Here is a 24216-nt window from a genome sequence, read left to right as displayed (position 1 = left end):
AATATGCTGGGGTTCTTCGAAAGGCAGAGTCAATAGAGAAACAAATTACAGCTTATTTATCCAGTCACAGAAGATCTGCAAATGCTGGAAATCTGAGCAACACACATAAAATGCTGGAGGAACTCAGTAGGCCAGGCAGCATCTATGGAAATGAGTAAACAGTCAAAGTTTCAGCCAAAACTTTGTACTCTTTTCCATAGATGCTGCCCAACCTGCTGTGCTCCTCCAGCATTTTTTTGTTTTACAGATTTTTTTTTCAAAAGACCTTAGACAAGGATTCACATAAAAGGGTGGTGCACAAGACCCTTGTGGTATGGGGTTTGGGGAGGTGTGCTAACATGGACTGAAAACTTGTTATCATATACAAAACATAGAACATAGAATAGTACAACACATTACAGGCCCTTTGGCCCACAATGTTGTGCCGACCCTCAAACCCTGCCTCCCATATAACCCCCCACCTTAAATTTCTCCATACACCTGTCTAGTAGTCTGTTAAACTTCACTAGTGTATCTGCATCCACCACTGACTCAGGCAGTGCATTCCACACACCAACCACTCTGAGTAAAAAACCTTCCTCTAATATTCCCCTTGAACTTCCCACCCCTTACCTTAAAGCCATGCCCTCTTGTATTGAGCAGTGGTGCCCTGGGAAGAGGTGCTGGCTATCCACTCTATCTATTCCTTTTAATATCTTGTACACCTCTATCATGTCTCCTCTCATCCTCCTTCTCTCCAAAGAGTAAAGCCCTAGCTCCCTTAATCTCTGATCATAATCCATACTCTCTAAACCAGGCAGCATCCTGGTAAATCTCCTCTGTACTCTTTCCAATGCTTCCACATCCTTCCTATAGTGAGCTGACCAGAACTGGACACAGTACTCCAAGTGTGGCCAAACCAGAGTTTTATAGAGCTGCATCATTACATCGCGACTCTTAAACTCTATCCCTGGACTTATGAAAGCCAACACCCCATAAGCTTTCTTAACTACCCTAGCTACCTGTGAGGCAACTTTCAGGGATCTGTGGACATGTACCCCCAGATCCCTCTGCTCCTCCACACTACCAAGTATCCTGCCATTTACTTTGTACTCTGCCTTGGAGTTTGTCCTTCCAAAGTGTACCACCTCACACTTCTCCGGGTTGAACTCCATCTGCCACTTCTCAGCCCACTTCTGCATCCTATCAATGTCTCTCTGCAATCTTCGACAATCCTCTACACTATCAACCTTTGTGTTGTCTGCAAGCTTGCCAACCCACCCTTCTACCCCCACATCCAGGTCGTTAATAAATATCATGAAAAGAAGAGGTCACAGAACAGATCCTTGTGGGACACCACTAGTCACAACCCTCCAATCTGAATGTACTCCCTCCACCATGACCCTCTGCCTTCTGCAGGCAAGCCAATTCTGAATCCACCTGGCCAAACTTCCCCAGATCCCATGCCTTCTGACTTTCTGAATAAGCCTACCGTGTGGAACCTTGTCAAATGCCTTACTAAAATCCATGTAGATCACATCCACTTTACTACCCACATCTATATGCCTGGTCACCTCCTCAAAGAACTCTATCAGGCTTGTTAGACATGATCTGCTCTTCACAAAGCCATGCTAACTGTCCCTGATCAGACCATGATTCTCTAAATACCCATAGATTCTATCTCTAAGAATCTTTTCCAACAGCTTTCCCACCACAGACGTAAGGCTCACTGGTCTATAATTACCCGGACTATCCCTACTACCTTTTTTGAACAAGGGGACAATATTCGCCTCCCTCCAAACCTCCGGTACCATTCCCGTGGACAACGAGGACATAAAGATCCTAGCCAGAGGCTCAGCAATCTCTTCCCTCACCTCGTGGAGCAGCCTAGGGAATATTCCGTCAGGCCCCGGGAACTTATCCGTTCTAATGTATTTTAACAACTCCAACACCTCCTCTGCCTTAATATCAACATGCTCCAGAACATCAACCTCACTCATATTGTCCTCACCATCATCAAGTTCCCTCTCATTGAATACTTCTCTTTGGTATTCAGCAATGAGGACCTCGCTCACTTCCAAAGCCTCCAGGCACATCTTCCCACCTTTATCTCCAATTGTTCCTACCTTCACTCTTGTCATCCTTTTGTTCTTCACATAATTGAAGAATGCCTTGGGGTTTTCCTTTACCCTACTCGCCAAGGCCTTCTCATGCCCCCTTCTTGATCTCTTCTCAGCCCTTTCTTAAGCTCCTTTCTTGCTTCCCTATATTCCTCAATAGACCCATCTGATCCTTGCTTCCTAAACCTCATGTATATTGCCTTCTTCCACCTGACTAGATTTTCCACCTCACTTGTCACCCATAGTTCCTTCACCCTAGCATTCTTTATCTTCCTTACTGGGACAAATTTATCCCTAACATCCTGCAAGAGATCTCTAAACATCAACCACATGTCCATAGTATATTTCCCTGCTAAAACATCATCCCAATTCACACCCGCAAGTTCTAGCCTTATAGCCTCATAATTTGCCCTTCCCCAAATAAAAATTTTCCTGTCCTCTCTGATTCTATCCTTTTCCATGATAATGCTAAAGGCCAGGGAGCGGTGGTCACTGTCCCCCAATTGCTCACCCACTGAGAGATCTGTGACCTGACCTGGTTCATTACCTAGTACTAGATCTAGTATGGCATTCCCCCTAGTCGGCCTGTCCACATACTGTGACAGGAATCGTCCTGGACACATTTAACAAACTCTGCCCCGTCTAAACCCTTGGAACTAATCAGGTGCCAATCAATATTAGGGAAGTTAAAGTCACCCATGATAACAACCCATGATAAAAAAACAAGGTCAGAATAAATGGGTCATTTTTCAGGCTTGAAGGATGCAACTAGTGGAGTGCCCTTTCATGAGTTTTGACCATCAATCATTTACTATCTATATTAGATCATGGAGCTGTCCACACTTACTGTCAGCACAGAAATAGTTGGGAGGGCATGTTGTGGTAAACAGCTTTAGACTCTGCAATAGGATATTGATAGGCTGAGCGAGTGGACAAAAATGTAATAAATGAAATTTTACATGAGAAGATGTGAGGTTGTGCACTTTGATAAGAGGAACCTAATTTTAAATTGATGGAGAATTGTTATACAGTTCTCGTTACATGCACGTGCAGTTCAACTCTGAGTAATTATACAGAAAGTTTGAAGTTAATAACTCATCTCCTTCTACCTTAGGCCACGAATTTATCAATCATCCCTGCTGTGGACCAATTTCTGGAGGTCCAAGAAGCCGACTTCTACAAAGAAGGGATCCGTGTGCTCCACGACCGCTGGACTAAGTGTGTAAATGTAGGAGGGGACTATGTTGAAAAATAAATGTGCTAGGTTTTCTAAAATTGACTCCTTCTACCTTAGGCCATGAACTTATCAATCACCCCTCGTATTTCAATGGGTTTGAATTCATTAATGTTCATTGTCATAGAATCCTGCAGCATTGGAGAGGATTCACTCCTGCAGCCTATGGTTCTTCCCTTTCACAGAATGAAGCCACTCTTTTTCCACATTCTGCTTCAATTTGTTTTCAGTTTTGTGTACCTATGCAATTGCCTTTGTTTTTGGAGAGGTGCGCAAGACACAACAGCTGCAAAGCCAAGAGAAAAAAACTACTCCAAACCAGCTAGTTGTGACTTAGTGTAAGATAACACCTTTCTGCAGATAAGCATACCACTGCAGCTGAAGATTGGCAAAGGATAACACACACTTACTTACTTAATCAATCAGACAGTGGCTCTGGAATGGCAGAAGAATTCTCTACCCAGGGGTTGAGAAGGCTGGACTATTTGGTGGTTTTTATAGGAGGGGATATGGGTACATATTTTGAACAATCAGACAATTTAGGGCCATAGGGAACTGGCACACAAGAATTGAGGCTGAGGGTAAATCAGGCGTGATAATACTACATGGAAAGGGAGGATTGCCAGATGAGGAGAAGGGGCTGAGACTATGCCTGGAGGCCTGCTCCTATGATGTTGTGTTAATCCACCTGACCTTGTTTGATCCAATGCAGGGTGCCCAAAAGATTCGCACAGCCACACAATCATGATGTCTGTGGGGAGCACACTATTGTATCACCAAGTGTTCATGGGGTTCAATTTTGTACATGGTTTTAACCAGCCTGTACCAAAGCCATACAAGAGCAGGAGTGGCAGTTACAGCTTCTAACCAGTAGCAACACTGACACAGTGGAAGAACTTGTTCCAGCCAGGGTCCGGAATGCACTGCTTGAAGCACACACTCGTATTTTTGTAGTACTTAAATAGGTACTTGAAATACCAACACATTGAAGATTGGCAAACAGGATTTGTACAGAAATGCATGTGGTGCCTAATATGTTGTGGCATGAAGGGCCTGGTTCTGTGCTTTCTTTCTTTAAAAAAGAAGAAATATAGCATGGAACAGGCTCTTTTGGCCTAATGAGCCGCAGCTGCCCAGCGACCCACCTATTTAACCATAGCCTATCACAGGACAATTTACAATGACCAATTAACCTACTAAACAGTACATCTTTGGACTGTGCGAGGAAACCAGAGTGCCTGGAGGAACTCCACAGGAAGGATGTACAACCTTCGTACAGGCAGCATCGGAATCGACCTCCAACGCCCCAAGCTGAAAGCGCCGTGCCAACTGCTATGTTACCATGGCGACCTAACTTTATGACGTGGAGAGGCCTGTAAAGCAGCCGAGATGAAATGCGCGCCCAATATTGATGGAATTCTTGTCAGTAAGGTGGCAAGGAGGCAGGCTGCCCGCCCATCTGCAGCACTCTGGGAAGTCACACAAGTGGATAGTCGAGGAGCTTAGGGGTCAGCCTGGTGTAAAGGAGCAAGGACGTGAGCGCACTGCTTGTTGGTAGTCACAGCTAGACTAACACTAGCCCAGCATACTGTGACATTCATCCAATAACCTTCATTAAATCATAATCCCTGCGACAGAGAGGAGTCACTAGGATGTTGCCCTTATTGGAGGACTTTGGTTATGGGGAGCAATTGGATATTAAGGGTTTGTTTACTGTGGAACAGAGGAGTAGCCTGATAGAAATACAAAAAAAAGGGGCTACGTAGAGTAAATATTAAGAATTTATCCCCTGTGATGGGGACAGAAGGTGGTCAATATCTGGAATGTGCTGCTGGAGGTGGTGGTGGAAATTGGATACAATCATGTTTAAGAGACATTGATATAGCACAAACAGGCAAGGCATAGAGGAATATGGACTTAATGGGATTACTGTAGTGTGGCTGGCAAGATTGTGATATTGAATGACTTATTTGAGCCTGTAATTCATATACAACACATTTAGTAATATCCAAGCCTCTGAAATACCACACCGAACCACTGGCAGGCACATGAATTATCATCCAGCCCAGACACAGACTCTGGTCCCCCTCTATTCCAGGACAGAAAAGCCTCTTACTGGGATTATTAACAACAAGCCCGTGGCAAATGACCACTCATCCATCTCCACAGCCACCGAAGAGGTCAATGACGATTTCCTGCAGTCCACTGCATTCTCACACTGAATGGGCCCCCAAACCTCCACATCCCCCTTGTTCCAGACTCCGTTACCTTGCAAACTGTGGGTTGTCTCAGCAGTACCATGTCCTCCCCAACCCATACATTTCCCGGAACCTCCATGAAACCAGACACTACTTCACGAGCAACAAAACCATGACCTTTCATCTGCCTGACAAACCTTCTCCAGCAAAGGTCACAGGACACTCTCAATTACTAGAATGAAAGCAAAATAATGCAGACACCAGAAATCTGAAATAAAGACAACTTGGATTCTCAGCGATGATCCGAAATATTAACTCACCCCAGAGATTTTTCACACTAACTGTTATTCTTAGCATTTTATCTGTCCATTTTCTCCTCCCCAATAATCCCCTTTCTAGTACTTATCCCTGCAAAACGGCCAAAGTGCTACACCTGCCCATTCACCTCCTCCTCACCTCCATTCAGGGCCCCAAACAGTCCTTCCAGGTGAGGAAACAGTTAGCTGCGAATCTTCTGGGGTTGTCTACTGTGTCCATTGCTTCCAATGTGGCCTCCTCTACATTGGTGAGACCTGTCGTAAACTGGGGACTGCTTTGATGAACACCTCTGCTCCATCCGCCAAAAGCTGAACTTCCCAGTGGGCAAATGTTTAAATTCCAATTCCCATTCTGACAAGCCAGTCCATGGCCTCCTCTTGTGCCAAGATGAGGCCACCCTCCTGGTGGAGGAACAGCAACTTATATTCTATCCGGACAGCCTCCAACCTGATGGCATGAATATTAATCTCTCTTTCAGGAAAAAAATTCCCTCCCCTCACCTCTTATTCTATTCCCCACTCTGGCCTTTTACTTCTCCCCTGCCTATCACCTCATTCTGGATCCCCTCCTCCTTCCCTTCCTCCTATTAGGTTCCTTCCTCTCCAGCCCTTTACCTCTCCTAGCCACCAGGCTTCACCCATCACCTTCTAGCTATCCTCCTTCCACTCCCCACCTTTTTAATTCTGGCATCGTCACCCTTCCTTTCCAGTCCTAAAGAAGGGTCTCAGCTCAAAATATTGACTGTTTATTCATTTCCAGAGATGCTTCCTGACCTGTTGAGTTCCTCCAGCATTTTGTGTGTCCAACACTTTGGATTTCCAGTATCTGTAGAATTTCTCATGTTATGATTTGCAGATTTTATTTCAAATTGTACAAGGTAGCTGGGACACACACACACACACCAACCTCTAGCAAAGCAAAGGCTAGGTGGTGCAGTGCACGTCATACACACCCTCTTTTGTTGGCAGCTCATTCTTTTCCTGGGTTTCTGTCTTCTTTAAGCTGCTCCTTTTAAAATTCTTCACCTCTGACATGTCCCGTTTCTGACTGTCACTTGGTTGGTCCGACATCTTTTGCTGTTCACTGTAACTAAACAAAACAAAAACACATATTTGACATTTACAAACTTTTCCTCAGAGGAAAAGAGATGCCAAAAGAAATGGCAAACACTCAAATAGTAAAGTTGGACCTAATTCAGGATGAGGGACAAGGGGTTTAATACATAGAGGAAAGCAGTAACTTAATGACATGTTTGACACACGCTATATCCATGAAAGTACTCATGGCAATCTAAGAGCAATATGAAGTGTTATGCAGCTTTCTGGACTAACACAGCACCTAGAGAAGCCCCACCTATGAAATACTGATACACAGGCTGCCCCACCTCACACCAGAGCAAAGCTGCAGTGGTGGCCTTCTTGTACACTGTCCATCTGGTGGGATTACTGCTGTCAGTCTCCAAATGGCAGAATGAACTGGCAGACTCTCCCCGTCACAGACTGTCATCTTGCTTGAATACCATCTCGCTATGCTGCACTTGGGACGCAGATTGTTACAGTATCTGCAGAGCTGCAGACAGAATTGCTTCTCATGAAAGACAAAGTAGAACAGTACAGTACAGCGCTGGAGCAGCCTCTTCAACACACAACGTAGAGCTGAGCCAGCTAAAAAGTAAACCAAAAACTAATCCTTCCTACCTACACAATGTCCATATCCCTCCATCTTCCTCATATTCATGTGCCCATCTACACCTCTTCTAAAAACCTCCAATGTATTTGATTGATGAAACAGCTGAAGGCGATTAGGTCGAGAAGCACACCGGATGGAAATCCTACAGTAATGTCTGAGCGCTGGGATGATCGACCTCCAATAACCACAACTTATTTTTTTTGTGTGAGAAGTCTGACTCCAACCTCTGGAGTGATTGCCCCTTTGTGCTCCTGCGTAGTTTCAGCAAGACTGTTGGATGTTACGCTCGCTGTTACCATGAAGTCAGGAACACAAGAAAAACGAGCAGGAATAGGCCACTCGGCCCCTCCAGCCCACCTCACCATTCAAGATGATCATGGCTGTCCTACCCTTGGCCTCTCTCTCCCTTCTGTGCCAATTCTCCAAACTTTCAAAAATTAGCTAACGCCACTTTAAATAATTCTAATTAGTTTTCTAGGGCAAAAACGAAATTCCAAGGATTCCATGCCCTCAGCCGGTGGTGTAGAGTCATCCACATCGGACTTCGAGGCGAGTGGTCCCGGGTTCGCATTCGGCCGACCCTTTCCTTGCACGCTTTCCACCCGTGCTGGGTAGAGCGTCCAATAGCATCTCGGCCTTGTGAAAGACATACAAATGCTGAAGAAACGGCCAGGTTGCCGCCCGATGCGCCACAAGGCACGGAGAGGAACAACAATGCCCTCAAAGAATAAATTTCTAGGTGCATATGATTAGATCCTTACTATAAAACAAAAACCTTTTGTTTGAAACTTCTCTACAAGTGAAAACATATCAACATCGATCCTGTCTTGCTCCCTCAGGCAATCACACTCACCTCATTTCTAGGATTCTGCTAAATCCCTTCCAGCAAGGATCAGTACCAGGAAACTCCCGATTCAGGAGCAAGCTGGTATCAACAAATTTAGCTCAAGACGCATAAGGGGCGGCTAGGGAATGAGAACTTTCGTAGATCACATCCAAAAAGTTCCTCTTTGCAGGAGTTGGAGCACCCAACCCAGAGAAAGAACATGCGATGCATGCTGTGGGTGCACCGTGGTCTGGAGGAATGTTGTTTTGTTTGGTTGTATATACGTACAGTCAGTTGATAATAAACGAGTTGAAATCAGCGCAGAGAGAACGCACCCCACTTCTACACACCTGATCTCCGGTAAAGCCACCTTTCTTAAATAGATGGACGTTCATTCAGTACTTTACAAGACGTTCTTCTTCATTCACAAATAAAAGCGCTCAATAGATCTCTACGTTTTCCCCTTTCCCTACATCCATTTAGCCTCCCGTTGCGAATTTACTTAATCTGGGATAGATATGAATAACACACCAAGATGCATTCTGTTTTAATGTTAATTTTCAACAGATTTATTTGCAAACAACTGTTGCAGCACTGGACTCGATTCTGGTTACACGCCATGTCGAAGTAAAGAACGGGAGATATTAGAGTTGATCAACAATTCTGCGTTATTCCCCCGAACAATCCTACGAAATGCATCATCGCATAAAATAAAATTTAAAAAGTCCGGAGCATATCGGGAAAATACTGTTGACATGAAATTTTGAACACAGATCTGCTAACATTAGTGCAAAGATATATCTCCAATGACTGCCGAACTGCAGGCTAATTTTCCACCTTACCCGCACTGCTCTCCAAACGATTCAACTCCTTGACTTCTCGGCTCTGTGCGCACGGCTCTGTCTCGCTGGCTTTATTTCCCTCCACAGCTACTCACCGATAGGGCGCTGCTGAGAACACCGTCTTTTGATTGGACTGCAAGTACGTCAATCAAGCCTCCGCATAGTAGCTTGTTGGGTTGTGTGTCTGGCGCTCCCTGCGCAGGTGCCGAGACAGGATTTTTTTCGCTGGGGATTGTAGTTCCAAAACGTCTGTTGTGAAAAGACTGGGTTGAACACCTAGTCTACAGCAGAGGTCTATGCATTAGAAAAATAATGTTTGTTTATGTTAGTCCAACGTATACCAATGTTTTAAATAACTGTGGTGCTCGCGTCTACTTTGCTCTGTAGAGAAATGAACTGGATTCCTTTATTAAGATTGCCATCTGGTGGATATCTCTCAAACTAGCAAATAATCTTTCTCTCCCTCTTCATTCCTCCCATCCAGGTGGTCTTGCTTCCTCCCTACTCTCCTCTCTCCTGAGACGACAGTTTCCCTTATCCTAGCACCCAGTGTATATTCGCTCTTTGCTATTCTCTCCCTGTTGACAGGTCTGTGATAGTGCACCCAGCTCAACCAGTGTGTGTTAAAGGCATGCACCAAGACTATGATAATGCATGTTTGCAGAACTTGATGTAAAACTGTTTACGGAACAGTCGTCATTATTTATGCAAAGAATCATGTGCCTCTGACTGATTTTAAAAATATGTTATTTCAATACACACACCCTCTAATATCACAAAGGCTAAAATGAGATCCACGGGTTCTTCTGGAGGCATACCAGATGTAGACTCACAGGTACAACCCTCCCCATGTGAGGATGTCTTCAACAGGAAGGCGACATTCATCATTAAGGACCCTCATCATCTGGAACATGCCCTGTTCTTGTTACTACCATCCGAGAAGAGATACAGGAAATTGAAGACCCCAGTTCATGCCCTCTTCTCATTGTTACCGTCAGGAAGGAGGGAGAAAACCCTGAAGGCACACACTCAGTGATTCAGGGTCAGCTTCTGTCCCTCTGCCATCTGATTCCTAAATGGACATTCAACCCACGAAACACTACCTCACTACTGTTTTATTTCTGTTATTTTGCACCACTTCTTTTAACTTGACTAGTTAATAGACAGAGATAGATAGTTAATGTAACTCTGTTTATTTTCTCTATATTTAACATGTATTTCATTGCAGTGCGGCCGTAAAGTTAACAAATTTCATGACATATGCCTGTGATATTAAACCTGATTCTGATTCAATGGTTTAGGAACAACTTTCTTCCCTCCACCATCAGATTTCTGAACAGTCCATAAACCCATGGACACTACCTCGTCATTCCTCTTTGGCATTACTTATTTATTTCTGAAACAGCTGCAAAACAACAAATTTCACAACCTATGTCAGTGAAAATAAACATGATTGTGATTCTGGACTTCAGGAAAAGAAACGGACAAGTTCAAATCTGATATTTAGGTGATAGTTTATTTAGAACAGTGAACTAGGGAAATTTCATCACAACAAATTATAGTTCTGTGCGAATCATGCCGAGGTTTAGGCATTGAGGGGACTGATTCAAATGTGGCCCACGGTTCCAGTGTGCTTATCGAAGAGAGAAATGAGCCCTTTCAGTTTCTGCAAATGTTACAGCAATGATTCAAGCACAGAAGTTCCAGTGATATGGAACAGCAACAGTTAACAAATGTGAAATACGGAATGGTATCAATCGTTTATATTGAGCAATGTCTACACTAATACTTCTACAATATGTCAAGTGTGCAGGTATCGGGTGGTAGAAAATGGATGTGATTCTCTTTTTCCAAACCCAACCCAACTGTTGGAGAGTATTCTGAGTATGGTGGTATTCTGGACTGGTAATGGGGACCACTGAAAGACGTGTGGCCTGATAAAGGTCACTGCCATCTCACTGAAGTGCCATCTTGGTGAGAATTTGTTCACCTTGCAAGCAGTGATACAGTGAGCTGTTTAGAAAGTAGAAAGTAAAAGCAAAAGAGGACACTGCCCCAACGGCAAAGCGTGCCCGAGGGGAGATATTGTGTGTGAACCAATCTGTAGTGCAACCCACAGTGACAGCCCCCAGTAGTGTCCTAACAATTGCTGAAAAACAGCTGCGGGGCTGCCTTCCATTAAGGAGTACTGAGAGGGGTTTGTCAACTTTGTTGGACAACCTTTGCAGCTCCTGTTCACGGATGCTAAGCTGTCGCCGGATATGAATCCACCCGGCAACAGTGGAGCCAATAGCAGTGAGGAGGGGCAAGCCTCGGGCAGGAACTAAGCCAAGCACTCCAGAAATGATGGACCACAACCAGACCTTCCTCCTGTGGCTTGAACAAAGTTGGATTTCCCACATCATCTTTTCACTCAAGATCTGGAAGACTTTTAATCTTATGCTCTGGAGATCAGTGGCAAGGGTAGACTTTAATTTTGGAAAATCATATTCTTTCACATCGAAACTGGAGATCAGGAAAATGGCTGGTGGTTTGACTCCAACACTTTTAAAGTTTTTATGACAGTCCTGAATGATTTGCATCTTCCCTTGGCTGAAGTCAATGCGTTGCATCTGCATGGAATAGGCGTCATTGTCAATTTTGGACCGAATGTAGTAGAACTCTTTCTGCTGTGCTTGAATCCTTTTGGAGAGCTCCCCATCACACTCTCTGAATCGCGCCTGAGACACAATGATGTAGAAGTCATAGCTTTCAAAATTCACTTGTTTCAGGTAACGCTTCAGTTCAAAGCCAAAGGCGTTTAATCCTGGGAGATCCCAGAGTTGAATATCTGGCAGGGATGGAAGGTGATAAGCAGTTGGCTCCTTGCTGGCTTCACCATTCCCAGTTGAAGCAGCTCCGGGATCGTCACTCCGAACATCCCTCATGGCGTTGATGAAGGTGGATTTCCCGGAGCCCACATCACCCAGCACGGCAACGTTGATCTTCACACCGGCTAAATCCTCTGCCTTCCGCTTCAGTTCAAGGATCACCGTTACCACATCACCTTTACTGTACATGGACTGTAGGTTTCTCACCTCCTGATCACTGAAGTACTTGGACAGGGCAGGCATTTTATTCCTGGAAGGAAATAAATTCACAGCATCAACCTGACACTGGGAACATTCAAGGCATTAGTTGTTCAGACTGTGTCACCGGACTCTGTATTACTGCCTCTGAACAGTTCAGAGGGCTTCACTAACAATGGGGACTTCTGTCTGGCGCACAGACCTAATGAAAATAAGAAAGCAGACAGCCCACTAACTTACTCATAGCACACTAAGATAACAATGGCCAGACACTCTGTGGGGAAGAAATCTATCATGCAAGGCAGCAATTCTGTGCAACTTGGCTAAAAGCAATGAATAAACATTGGTAACGTCAGCCCACATGGGGACAGGTTGTGAGAACAATACTTGCACAAATTCCACTAGTGCACCTTGTTCTAAGTGAGCCACACGGAAACTGTAACTGGGAAATTTTGAAGTATTTATTTAGCATACCTTCGGAGCGAATCTTCCAGTTTACAACAGCTTAGTTTAGCCAGTCACCTTTGGGATTTCATCTGGATATGCGCATCACCCCCTACATGGCCAGCAACCTCAGCAGTCCTGAGAGATGAGCACTTTTAAATGTGGCACTCGTGCTTGGATCTGTTCAAGCCAATGATGATGGGTGATGAAATATCGTAGAATATGTCTGGGTGCTGAACTCTATATATAAAAGTGTGAAGCGTGTGTATGTGTGTCTTTGTGTAAAGGACAGGCTACAGACCGCTTTGGGTAGTTTGATGAGATAGGGCCCACAGTTGCATCTGGTTATACAAGGGTGTATGTATCGTGGTTTGGGAGGCTATATACAGTAAGCGCACAGATGAGTGGGTGCAAATCTTCGCAATGGCTGTGCTGAGATTGAGGTGATCACAAAGGGGAGAACTCATGGATGGGCTCTGTTTTCCTGTTCCTTATCTGCTTATTATCGGAATTAGCATGGATATTCTGGACCTACAAGAGAGAAATAAGTGTCAGGTACAGCAAGGGACATGAGTTTCAGGGCAAAGGAATACAACAGGCTATGAGTTCAGATACATGTATGTGGCAAACCACTCTGTGGTTAAGTATGTACTGTTTAATTTTGATCCATCATTTGTACTTTGCGTAGTGTGGAGATACTTGAGGGAGAGGTATACCCAGATATGTCCATTGGGGTGGCACCGATTGAGGTTAGGCAACATAAGGTCGAGAACCCTGATGACTTGTGCCACCCCTTGAGCTTGATTAGAACCATCCATAAGCCCTTCAGCCCTGGGGAGAAGCAAAACATTTTGTCAGATCTGCCCTCACTTAAGGTCACCTGCCAGAATTCAGAATTCTGGCACAAAATTAAGGAAATGATTCAACTTCAGCAGGTGGAACCCAAAGATATACATGTGCTGGTAAAAGCAAAGTGCCCAAGGAATATGTGGGACAGTATGGCCCAGGGAGTGCAGGATGGTACCTGGGCAACTACCGGGAATGCCAGAAATGAACAGATGTATCGTGTCTTTAAGGGGGAAGTGAGGCAGCGACTACAGGGGAGGAGAGAGCAATAATTTGGTTCGGAGAGCATCCATTTTCTTATTGAGGTACCGTGTGCAATAAGCCCTTCTGGCCCTTTGAGCAGCACTACCCAGCAACCACAATCCGTGCCCCCCCCCCACCGATTTTAATCCTACCCTAATCATGGGACAACCTACAATGACTAATTAACCTATCAACTGGTACATCTTTGGACTGTGGGAGGTAACCGGAGCACGCAGAGGAAAACACACGCAGTCATGGGGAGAACGTACTAATGCCTTTCGAGCTGATGATCCTGCCATGGATTGTGTAGAATGTACCGTTTGTAAATATTGAGCTTATGAGGCATATTCATGGCTGGATACTCCAGGAAGGGTTGACCTCCTTAAAATACTGAAGGAAGGCCTGAGCTCAGTTCACCAGGGAGTTTGAAATTTGGGGATAGCGGTGGAATCAACCTACCCCATGATAGTATCGAGAGCTAGGGAAATAGATGAGAGGGGCAGAAAGAGAAGACGTAAAGTGGCTGTAGTGGACGCAGCTGCTGAGATGTCACTGAGGATTTGCTTTGTGTGCCAGCATCAGGGGCACTTAGCAAGGAACTGCTGGAATAGACATGGAATGGTAAAGGAGATAACTTGTTACAGCTGTGGCCTCTCAGGCCATCTTTGGACAGTGTCCTCAAAAGGGAAGAAGGTGTGAGAATCACTCACCAAAGCAGGCAGAATCCACAGCGGCTCCCTCTTTTCGATTCAACTGCCGACCAGATTATAGAGTTGGTGAGGTCAACATCCAGGTCAGACAAATAGCTGGCGGCAGTGACTATTGCCATTGGAGGTCACCCATAGATGTACACAAAAGGCTTCTTGGGGGGCCAGCAATAGAATATGTTTGAGGACATGGTGTCTTCAGTATTGGTAACTGATCTACTCTTGCCCATGACTGGAGAGGCGATTTACATTACCATGAAGGAGATGAAACAATGAGGGCAGAGAGAAGTCAGCCCCGGTACTTGAGATTGAGGGAGTGCAGATTCCTGTAGATTTTTGGTTTGCCCAAACAATGATGGTACTGTATTGCGGGTAGACACAGTAAGTAAGGTGGGTGCTGTCATAGACCCAGTAAAAGGAGAAATAACATGGACAAGACAAGGCCAGGGAACACATTCGACCCACAGAGAGACAGTAGCCTTAAGCAAGGAGGAGAGACAGGGCGATGTGTGGGAATCGTGTCAGGAGGTCTCAAGGGTTGGGCCAAGCACAGCCAGGAGCTGTTAGTAGTGCAGCTGCCTGAGGGATTAGCTGAGATTAAAGTAAAGGCTCACCAGAAAGGGGACAGTAAGAAGCAAGAAGGGAATGAGTCAACCGACATCAGTGTGAGAAGGGCAGTGGAAGAACAGGAAAACAGGAACGACAAGTGTACGAGAAAAAGCTACAAGTGCTGATTTAGTAAGATTAAATGGAGATGTGAAGGACCACTGTAACCATGGTAACACATTGAGAGATCGAGCAAAACAGCAGTGACATGTTGCTGATCGGAGAGAGCCAGCGGGAGGGAAGGTAGTCCCCCCACAGCCAGGTGACCAAGTCATGGTAAGGGAGCCGGTTTCACTCCCAGGTGGATGGAACCACAGGTGGTGCTCCGGATGAATGACGCCTGTGTTGGTGAACAGTCCCAGTGAGTCAGCCAGTGGAAGCACAGGACTCGGGTTAAACCGAATGACCCACCTTCTTGTCACCCTCACAGATGGAGCAAGAGATCGAGTGCTCCCAGTAACAGTGTCATTGCAGAGAACCAAGTGATGAACACCAGTTGGCTGCACGAGACCTGACCAGAGCTGATGGACACAGACCCAAAGCAAACTCAACCGGAGAAAACCCTGCGAGACCATGACAGCAAGCTGTGATAGTGCATTAAAGGGCAACGGTAACTGTAGTGAAGGCTGGTTGCTGAAGGTAGATGATTAGTTGTATAACTCAAAATAGAGAAGATATTGTGGAAGATAGATGGGGAGGGATCTGAGTTACAGCAGAGACATCAGGTTCCACAACTTCAATGGAATGGCAGACTGAGAAAGAGAAGAAATTATACACAGCATCTAAAGGCAGTCACCCCAGTCAGAATGGAGGCTGAATGTGCCCTTTTAGTGGTTGGGCCAGTGATCGAATGGATAGTCCAGAAGGGGGTGCCACCGGGGTGAGGTCCTTGAAGACATTCAAATAGAGACCACTTCAACCCCTCATGAACATCGATGAGAGGGTCTGAGAGGCTAGTTTACAAGGTGCTGGCAATCTTTTGTCATGATATGGAGTGTAAACAGTTGCCTGTGAGCCTGGTACATTTACTATGCTGGTGTCCCTGACCAGAGAGTAACCACTGACAGCCACTGCTGAGTTTTAGCTATCAGAGATGGAGGGGTGAGGATAAGATCGTGAATAAACTGAAATCAGCCAGCAAGGAAGGAGGCGACAGGCATACGAATGTCAAAGCTGTGTTTTGAATATGTTGGTCAAATTTCTAGAACAATCTCTGCTTACAGTCTTGTGGGTATCCATTAGGGATGATAGCATAGATGTAGAAATACATAAGGGATATGATAGGTAATTGTGGAAGGAGTCTGAAATACAGGGCATATTTTGCTGCCCTACTTTATTAGATCCTCCTTAAAGTCTGGCCTTTACCGAGAACAAATTTATTTTTGTGCAGCAAAGCCAAGAGGAGGGACTGTCAGGGTGTATTCTGTAGTTGTGGAAAATAGCAAAGATTAATTTCAACGGAAACCAATCTTCAAATGTGAATATCAATTGTAGATCGAATTTAAAGTGTAGCTCAGGCAATGAAACTGCATTTTAGAGTAAATTGCAGACTAGGAAGCACCCAATTGACCTGAGATATATGCATATGCATGAATGAAGCTCGGGGACATATTTTAGGTGTGTTGAAGTGAAGATCTAGATATCTGAAAATTATATGCAACTCAAGAAGACATTCTGAATGCACTGTAACTAATGAAATTGTCCTGTTGTTACCTTTGTTCTTTGGCACGTAAAAATGTGATGTAATATTGGGTCAGGGAACCTCTTCCCAGAGTGACTCCAAATGCTGTCAGCTTGTGTGGGACAAAAACAGACTTTTATATTACCAGCTGTGTGTCCCTCTGGTGCCTTTCATTGACAGTCACAACTTTTTATTTTGGTATAGAAAAGAAAAGAAAACATGGTTTGACATACTGCTGGCAAACTTGATGAGATCTCAAGCGACCGCAAACCACACAGTGATTCTTGGCCACTACACGTTACTGACAGGGGGAAAATGCCTCTCTCTCAGGAAATCTATAGGGATGAAATGGTCCAATATGCAAAGGACCTTTCTTAGCAGCTTAGAGAACCTTTTACAAAATGAGCAAAACAGCAGCAACGTATTTCTGATCACAAAAAGCCAGACAGGGAGAAAGTAATTGTCCCACAGCTGGGTGACCATGTCATGTTACAAGAGCTCCCAGAAAAGGCAGGCTTAGCTGCCAGGTAGATTGGACCACAGTTGGCCCTGCTGACAATTGATATCCATGTCTTTGTGCATCTCTTTTTTGCAGCCAGTGGAAACAAAGGATCATGCTGAGTGTTAATACTCATCTTCTTCTCACCCACACAGGCAGACCAAGAGATGAAGTCCACCCAATCAGAATGTCATTAAGAGGAATGAAAACAATGAACACCAGCCTCTGCTTCACATCTTATGGAAGTAGAACTACCAAAGGAAGGGAATGGGATTGAAAATGCAGAAACGCAGGGCATAGATCAGCAAGCCACAATTAAAGTGTTAAAATATGATGTATTTGTCCTTTGTAATGAAGGCTGGCTCTGGGAGGTAGATGTTCAGTAATATAGATCAGATTTAAAAGGAAATAGTTGAGAATGGATCCCAAGTAATGGCAAAGACATCAAGTTCCACAATGTTGAAAGGCATGAAGACCAGGCTGAGAGAGAAAAAGAGAAAATATCCGAGAGAGGAGGTCTGTGAGTGTGTGAGAGCAACTTGTAAGTAGATGAGGGCCTGTCCAATGGACTCAGCTCTATAAACATCGGCCACGAGTTCTGGCTGTGTCACGCACAGCTTGCTATTCTAAGATTTATGGTAGTGCTTCAGAATGCCAGATTTACAGAGCTTTCAACTTACAGAAGGTATGTTAACTGGGGTCCATATAGTACTCCACTACCCCACCCCACCTCCCACCCCAATAGCCTCTACATGCATCACATAATTCTCTGTAACTTCTGTCATCTCAAACGGGATCCCACCACCAAGCACATAAGACCATAAGATATAGGAGCAGAATTAGGTCATTTGGCCGATCAAGTCTGATCCACCATTTCATCATGACAGATTCATTTTTCTTCTCAGCCCCAGTCTTCTGCCTTCTCCCTGATCCCTTCATGTCTTGATCAATCAAGAATCTATCAACCTCTGCCTTAACTATATGTAAAAAAACTTGGCCTCCACAGCTGCCTGTTGTAATGAATTCCACAGATTCACCACACTCTGGCTAAAGAAATTCCTCCTCATCTCCGTTCTAAAAGGACGCCCCTCTATTCTGAGGCTGTGTCCTCTGGTTCTAGACTCTCCCACCATAGAGACATCCTCTCCACATCCACACTATCAAAGCCATTCACCATTTGATAGGTTTCATTGAGGTCACCCCTCATTCTTCTGAATTCCAGTGAATACCTGCCCAGAGCCATCAAATCCTCTTCACATGATAGGCCATTCAATCCTAGAATCATTTTCGTGAACCTCCTTTAAACCCTCTCCAGAGTCATCACATCCTTTCTAAGATAAGGGGCCCAAAACTGCTCACAATATTCTAAGTTAGCTCCATCAGAAACAAATGATCTGGTCATTAACCGCTCAAACCTGTATAGTTAAACGCCAAATTAAATAAATTTGTAAAGCTAATGGCGATAAAACATCTGATCATTTGGAAATAAACGATACTTTTAGAGAATTCTATTCTAAACTTTATAGTTCTGATTCTCCTAAAGATAATACTGTAATGAATAATTTCTTAGATCGCTTAAACACTCCTACACTTTCTGATGATAATCGAAAATTGCTGGATCACCCCATTTCTTATGAGGAAATTGCCGAGGCTGTTCACTCTTTGCACTCGGGAAAGGCTCCGGGTCCTGATGGATTTTCTGGAGAGTTTTATAAGGTTTTTTCCTCTTTGCTTATACCTCACTTATATTCAGTCCTTTCGGACTCTTTTAAATTAGGTAGGTTGTCACAATCTTTTTATGAAGCCTCTATTTCGCTTATTCTTAAAAAGAATAAGGATCCAACTGAATGTTCAATTTCCTTACTTAATGTTGATACTAATATTTTATCTAAACTTTTGGCTGGTAGGATTGAAAACATTTTGCCATCTATTATTTCTGATGATCAGACTGGATTTATCAAAAATCGACACTCCCACTTTAATATTCGCCGTTTATCGAATGTTATTTATTCTACTTCTAAAGAGATATTGGAATGTGTGATATCCTTAGATGCTGAGAAAGCCTCTGATTGGGTTGAATGGAATTATTTATTTAAAACTTTATAAAAATTTAACTTTGGGTTCGATTTTATTCAATGGATTAAATTACTTTATTTATCTCCCTCCGCTCAGGTTCTTACTAACTCTCAGAATTCTAAACCATTCAAACATCAACATGGAACCAGACAAGGTTGTCCTTTGAGTCCTTTGCTTTTTGATTTGTTCTTAGAACCTTTAGCTGTTGCTTTCTGGGAATCTAATGATATCACTGGTATTTTAAGGAGGGATATTACTCACAAAGTGTCGCTTTGTGCTGATGACCTTTTGCTCTACATTTCTACTGTGGTGTCTTCTTTACCTTCTGTACTTTCTTTACTCTCCTGCCTTAGTCAGTTTTCAGGATATAAACTTAACTTTCATAAGAGTGAACTTTATCCTTTGAATAATTTGGTATTAGTTAATACTAGCCTTCCTTTTAAAATTGTACGAAATCAATTTACTTACTTGGGCGTAACAATTACTAGGAATTACAAATTCCTTTTTAAAGAAATTTTTTTTTACACTACACACTTCTGAATTATGTTAAGAAGGCACTATCAAATTGGTCACCCCTCTCTTTATCGTTGATTGGCCAAATTAATTCCATTAAAATGAATATTTTGCCTAAATTTTTATATTTATTTCAGGCCACACCTGTTTTTATTCCTAAATTTTTTTTGATTCTCTGGATTCTATTATATCTTCTTATATATGGAAAAATAAAATTTCTCAATTAAATAAAGTTCATCTTCAAAGCTAAAAAGAATGGAGGTTTAGCCTTATCCAATTTTAGGTTTTATTACTGGGCAGTCAATATATGGAATCTTATGTTTCAGTTATATTAATCCAGAGGACTGTCCGGTCTGGGTTTCTTTAGAAGCTAATTCTGTTAATAAATTTTCCATCATTTCTCTTCTCAGATCCTCAATTCCTTTATCCTTAAGTAATTTAACTGATAATTTTGCAGTTAAACACACCTTGAGGATTTGGGTACAATTTAGAAAATATTTTGGTTTACAGAGTTTATCACTTTCAAGTCCCATTTTTTCTAACTTTTTTTTTAAACCTTCTATGACTGATGTAGTTTTTACAGAGTGGAATAGATTGGGTATTAAATGTTTTCAGGATTTGTTTTTTGGAGATAGTCTCTCTTCATTTGAACAATTGGTGGTGGTGGCATCCACTAGTCTCGTGAGACCTTGGATCTGTGCCTGGAAAGTCTTGCTTCATCTCCAGGGCGCAGGCCCGGGCAAGATTGTATGGAAGACCGGCAGTTGCCCATGCTGCTAGTCTCCCCTCTCCACGACACTGGTGTTACCCCAGGGAAGGGCAAGGGCTGGGTGGCACCAGTGTCGTCGCAGGAGTTGCCAGACTGAGGTTGAAGGCAATGTCGTACTGCCTTTGGGACTCCAGTTCTGGATTTGTCCTCAGGGTTTACTCCCAAAGCCTTTCCCATGAGTGGGTATGGCCGCAAGGCAGCGGAGGTTTGAAATCAGAGTTTTCCTTCTCTTAGATGGACTGCCTTCCCAGGCTGACGAGCTCCATCTACCTGAAACAATTGTCAGCAAGTATAGCCTACCCAAAACCCACTCTTTCGATATTTACACATTAGAGACTTTTTGCATTCTCAGGTACATATATTTCCTAAAAGTCCAGACAAGAATTTGCTTGATGCAATTTTTAATTTGAAACCCTTCCATAATGGATCTATGTGTCATAGTCCGATCCGTGAAGTTCGTGTTCCAGTTCACGGTCTGGACCACGGTTCCTTGTTCCGGGGTTTCTGGTTTTCCCCAGTTTCTGTTGTGGGTACATGTTTCTCGTTATGGGGCTGAGACATAAATACCTCTGCAAACCAGGGATTCCCTGCTGGACTGTTCTGTTCCCCTCCCTGTCTTTCCCCCGCTCGCCTGACTCTCTGCCTGCTCACCTAGCCTGGATACCCCGCCTGTATACCTTGACTGTACCACTGAAGTTTTAGCACCAGAGCAAGACTGGAGCCTTGTTAGGTCAAGATAAGGAACTGTCTTTCGTTCTGTGGATTTGTCTCTCTGTGTCCATGCCTTCGCTAGGTGGGTCCGGCTGTTTGCTGCCACCTAGTGTTGGGACATGTCTCTGTGTCCATGACTTCACTAGGTGGGTCTGGGCATTTGCCGCCACCTTGTGTTGGGATCTGTCTCTTCATGTTCAGTGTTCTGTGTATGAGTCCCGGCCCTATGTCCTGTTCCCAAGGAGGGGTCCCGGCTCTGTGTTATGTGCGTGAGTTCCGGCCCTACGCCCTGTTCCCAAGGAGGGGTCCCGGCTCTGTGTTCCGTGCTCCTGTCTCTTCTAGTCCAGTCCTACCCAAGTCCTGTCCATGTGCCTTTATCTGCTCTTGTGTTTTGCCCTACCCAGGAGTTCCTCACCCAAGCCATGTCCAGTCCTGTAGCCTTGTCTTGTCCTCGCCTAGTTCTGGAGTCTGAGCCCAAGTCAAGTCTCAGGTTCTGGGTCCTTGCCCAGAATCTGGCTTGGAGTCCATACCCAAGGCTCCGCACTTCAAGACCAAGACGCCAGCCTGCAGGCCTCAAGACCAAGACCCCAGCCTGCAGGCCTCAAGACCAAGACCCCAAGCCTACCTCCAAGCCTCAAGTCTCAAGACACCAAGCCTGCCTCCAAGCCTCAAGACACCAAGCCTGCCTCCAATCCTCAAGCCTCAAGACACCAAGCCTGCCTCCAAGCCTCGTCACCAAGCCTCAAGCCTCAAGACACCGAGCCTGCCTCAAAGCCTCAAGCCTCAAGACACCAAGCCTGCCTCCAAGCCTCAAACCTCGACACCAAGCCTGCTTCCAAGCCTCAAACCTCAAGACACCAAGCCTGCCTCCAAGCCTCAAGCCTCAAGACACCAAGCCTGCCTCCAAGCCTCAAGCCTCAAGACACCAAGCCTCAAACCTCAAGACACCAAGCCTGCTTCCAAGCCTCAAACCTCAAGACACCAAGCCTGCCTCCAAGCCTCAAGCCTCAAGACACCAAGCCTGCCTCCAAGCCTCAAGCCTCAAGACACCAAGCCTGCCTCCAAGCCTCAAGCCTCAAGACCAAGACCCCAGCCTCAAGCCCTGCAGTCATGTTACGTCCATGCCTGGTTCTGGCGCCCGAGCCCGAGGCAAGACCCAGGTTCTGGGTCCTTGTCCAGTCTTTGGCTCGGGGTCCACGCCCTAGTCTGCGTTCTTGTCCCTGCTCCTTGTCTGTATCCTGTCACGTCTCTACTCTAGTCAAGTCCTGTTCCTTGTACTTCAGTGTCTGTGTCTTGCATTTGGGTCTGTTCCCAGCACCCCATAGTGGCACTACGGTATGTAGTTGGGAATGAGAAATATTCCTTTAGACAAATCTCTGGGAACAAGATTTACAGATTCCAATCTCTGAGGATACTTGGAATGAAATTTTTAAATTGGTTAATACCTCATCATTATGTCCCCGTCATTTCCTTCTACGATTTAAAGTGATTCATAGGGCCCACATGACTAAAGATAAGCTCTCTCGTTTTTTTATTCGGATATATCTCCCTATTGTGATAGATGTAACAATGGAGAAGCTTCACTAATTCATATGTTTTGGACTTGTCCGAGTCTTGAAAAACATTGGAAGTATTCCAAACTTTTTCAGTGCTTTTTAAAGTAAATTTTAAACCTAATCCTTTGACTGCCTTATTTGGTATTGTTGGAGGAAATTATATTATTTTGGAGTCACATGATTTGCATATTTTGATTTTTATTTCTCTTATAGCCAGGAGGGTATTGTTGCTTAAGTGGAAGGATGCCACGCCGCCTACTCATACTCATTGGTTACGTGATGTTATGTCATGTTTAAACTTAGAGAAGATATGCTGTTCAATTTCTGAACCTAGACAAGATTTTTAACATTGTGGGGACCTTTTTTGAATTATTTTCACAATCTTTGATTTACTATTAAGCACAGATGTTGGCTAACAATATGTTTTATTATATAAGGATTTTTTCCTTTTCTTTTTTTTAACCAAACAGCTTTTTTTTCCCTCTGGTAGTGGGTTAGATTTTTTTTTGTATAATAAAATTATCTCTTTTCAATATTATGTTTAAATTTAATGTATACGGATATGGGGTAATGAGACTATATTTCTTATTCCAATATATTGTAATCGATATATATTATATATCCTACTGTACTCTGTATTCTTTTATGTAAGAAATCAATAAAAATATTGAAAAAGCAAGATTAACAGCTCAAATCTCCGGACAGCAGTCAATAACTTCATGCCTGCAACCCCTGTTCTCTGAGCTGACATTCTCTGTAACTGTTGACTTCCCCTGTTGAAGTGCCTCTGCTGCTGTTACCGGTTTCACTGCTTCCCGGGGGCGGGGGGGGGGGGGGGAGGCACATTCCAAACCTGAACTAATGACTTTCATTCTCCATTAAAATGGGAAAGAATACCGCCAACACCTGAAAACCCAGACAGCTCCTTTCGGGTCATCACGAGTCCCAAACTGCTCAATCTCCCTTCGCGCCCCTGCTGTTCACGGACTGTGAACCGCGCACACACTGAGCTGTTGCAAGCGCCATCATATTTTCACCGAACCAACAGAATGCAACAGCGCCCGGGCTTGTGAAATCGGAGAACCCTACGGGACCAGTGAAGCGGGCGGGGAGGGCGACACACTCACGTTATTGTGTGGAACTTTCCCAGCTCACTTTCTTCTATGGATCTGTGTGGGTTTGAACGCGAATCCTTGTGATCAGAGGGATTCACTGAAGAACTGCAGTAATCTTCAGTGAAAATGAAACTACACCTTTTCCGAGAACGGGGCGGGACAAAGACAGGACTTTT

The 24216-nt window shown here is 44.3% G+C and overlaps 1 protein-coding gene across 1 annotated transcript; it reads right to left on the bottom strand.

Annotated features, from left to right (window-relative positions):
• Window positions 1-10703: 10703 nt before the first annotated feature.
• On the bottom strand, window positions 10704-24135 carry LOC140204103 (interferon-gamma-inducible GTPase 10-like). The gene is made up of 2 exons (XM_072270452.1): window positions 24053-24135; window positions 10704-12326 (listed from the first exon to the last, which is right to left on the bottom strand). The coding sequence occupies exon 2, from the start codon at window positions 12317-12319 to the stop codon at window positions 11162-11164; it is 1158 nt and encodes a 385-aa protein (XP_072126553.1). The 5' UTR covers window positions 12320-12326; window positions 24053-24135; the 3' UTR covers window positions 10704-11161.
• Between the last annotated feature and the right edge of the window lie 81 nt (window positions 24136-24216).

The sequence above is a fragment of the Mobula birostris genome, chromosome 10 (assembly GCF_030028105.1).
Source record: "Mobula birostris isolate sMobBir1 chromosome 10, sMobBir1.hap1, whole genome shotgun sequence".
Taxonomy (NCBI): Eukaryota; Metazoa; Chordata; class Chondrichthyes; order Myliobatiformes; family Myliobatidae; genus Mobula; species Mobula birostris.
Note: the sequence above shows the minus strand (reverse complement) of the source record. Positions and strands in the feature narration are given on the sequence as shown.

Coding starts and splice junctions, on each gene's coding strand:
- LOC140204103 (XM_072270452.1), bottom strand. CDS start 12,319: ATGCCTGCCCTGTCCAAGTACTTCAGTGATCAGGAGGTGAGAAACCTA.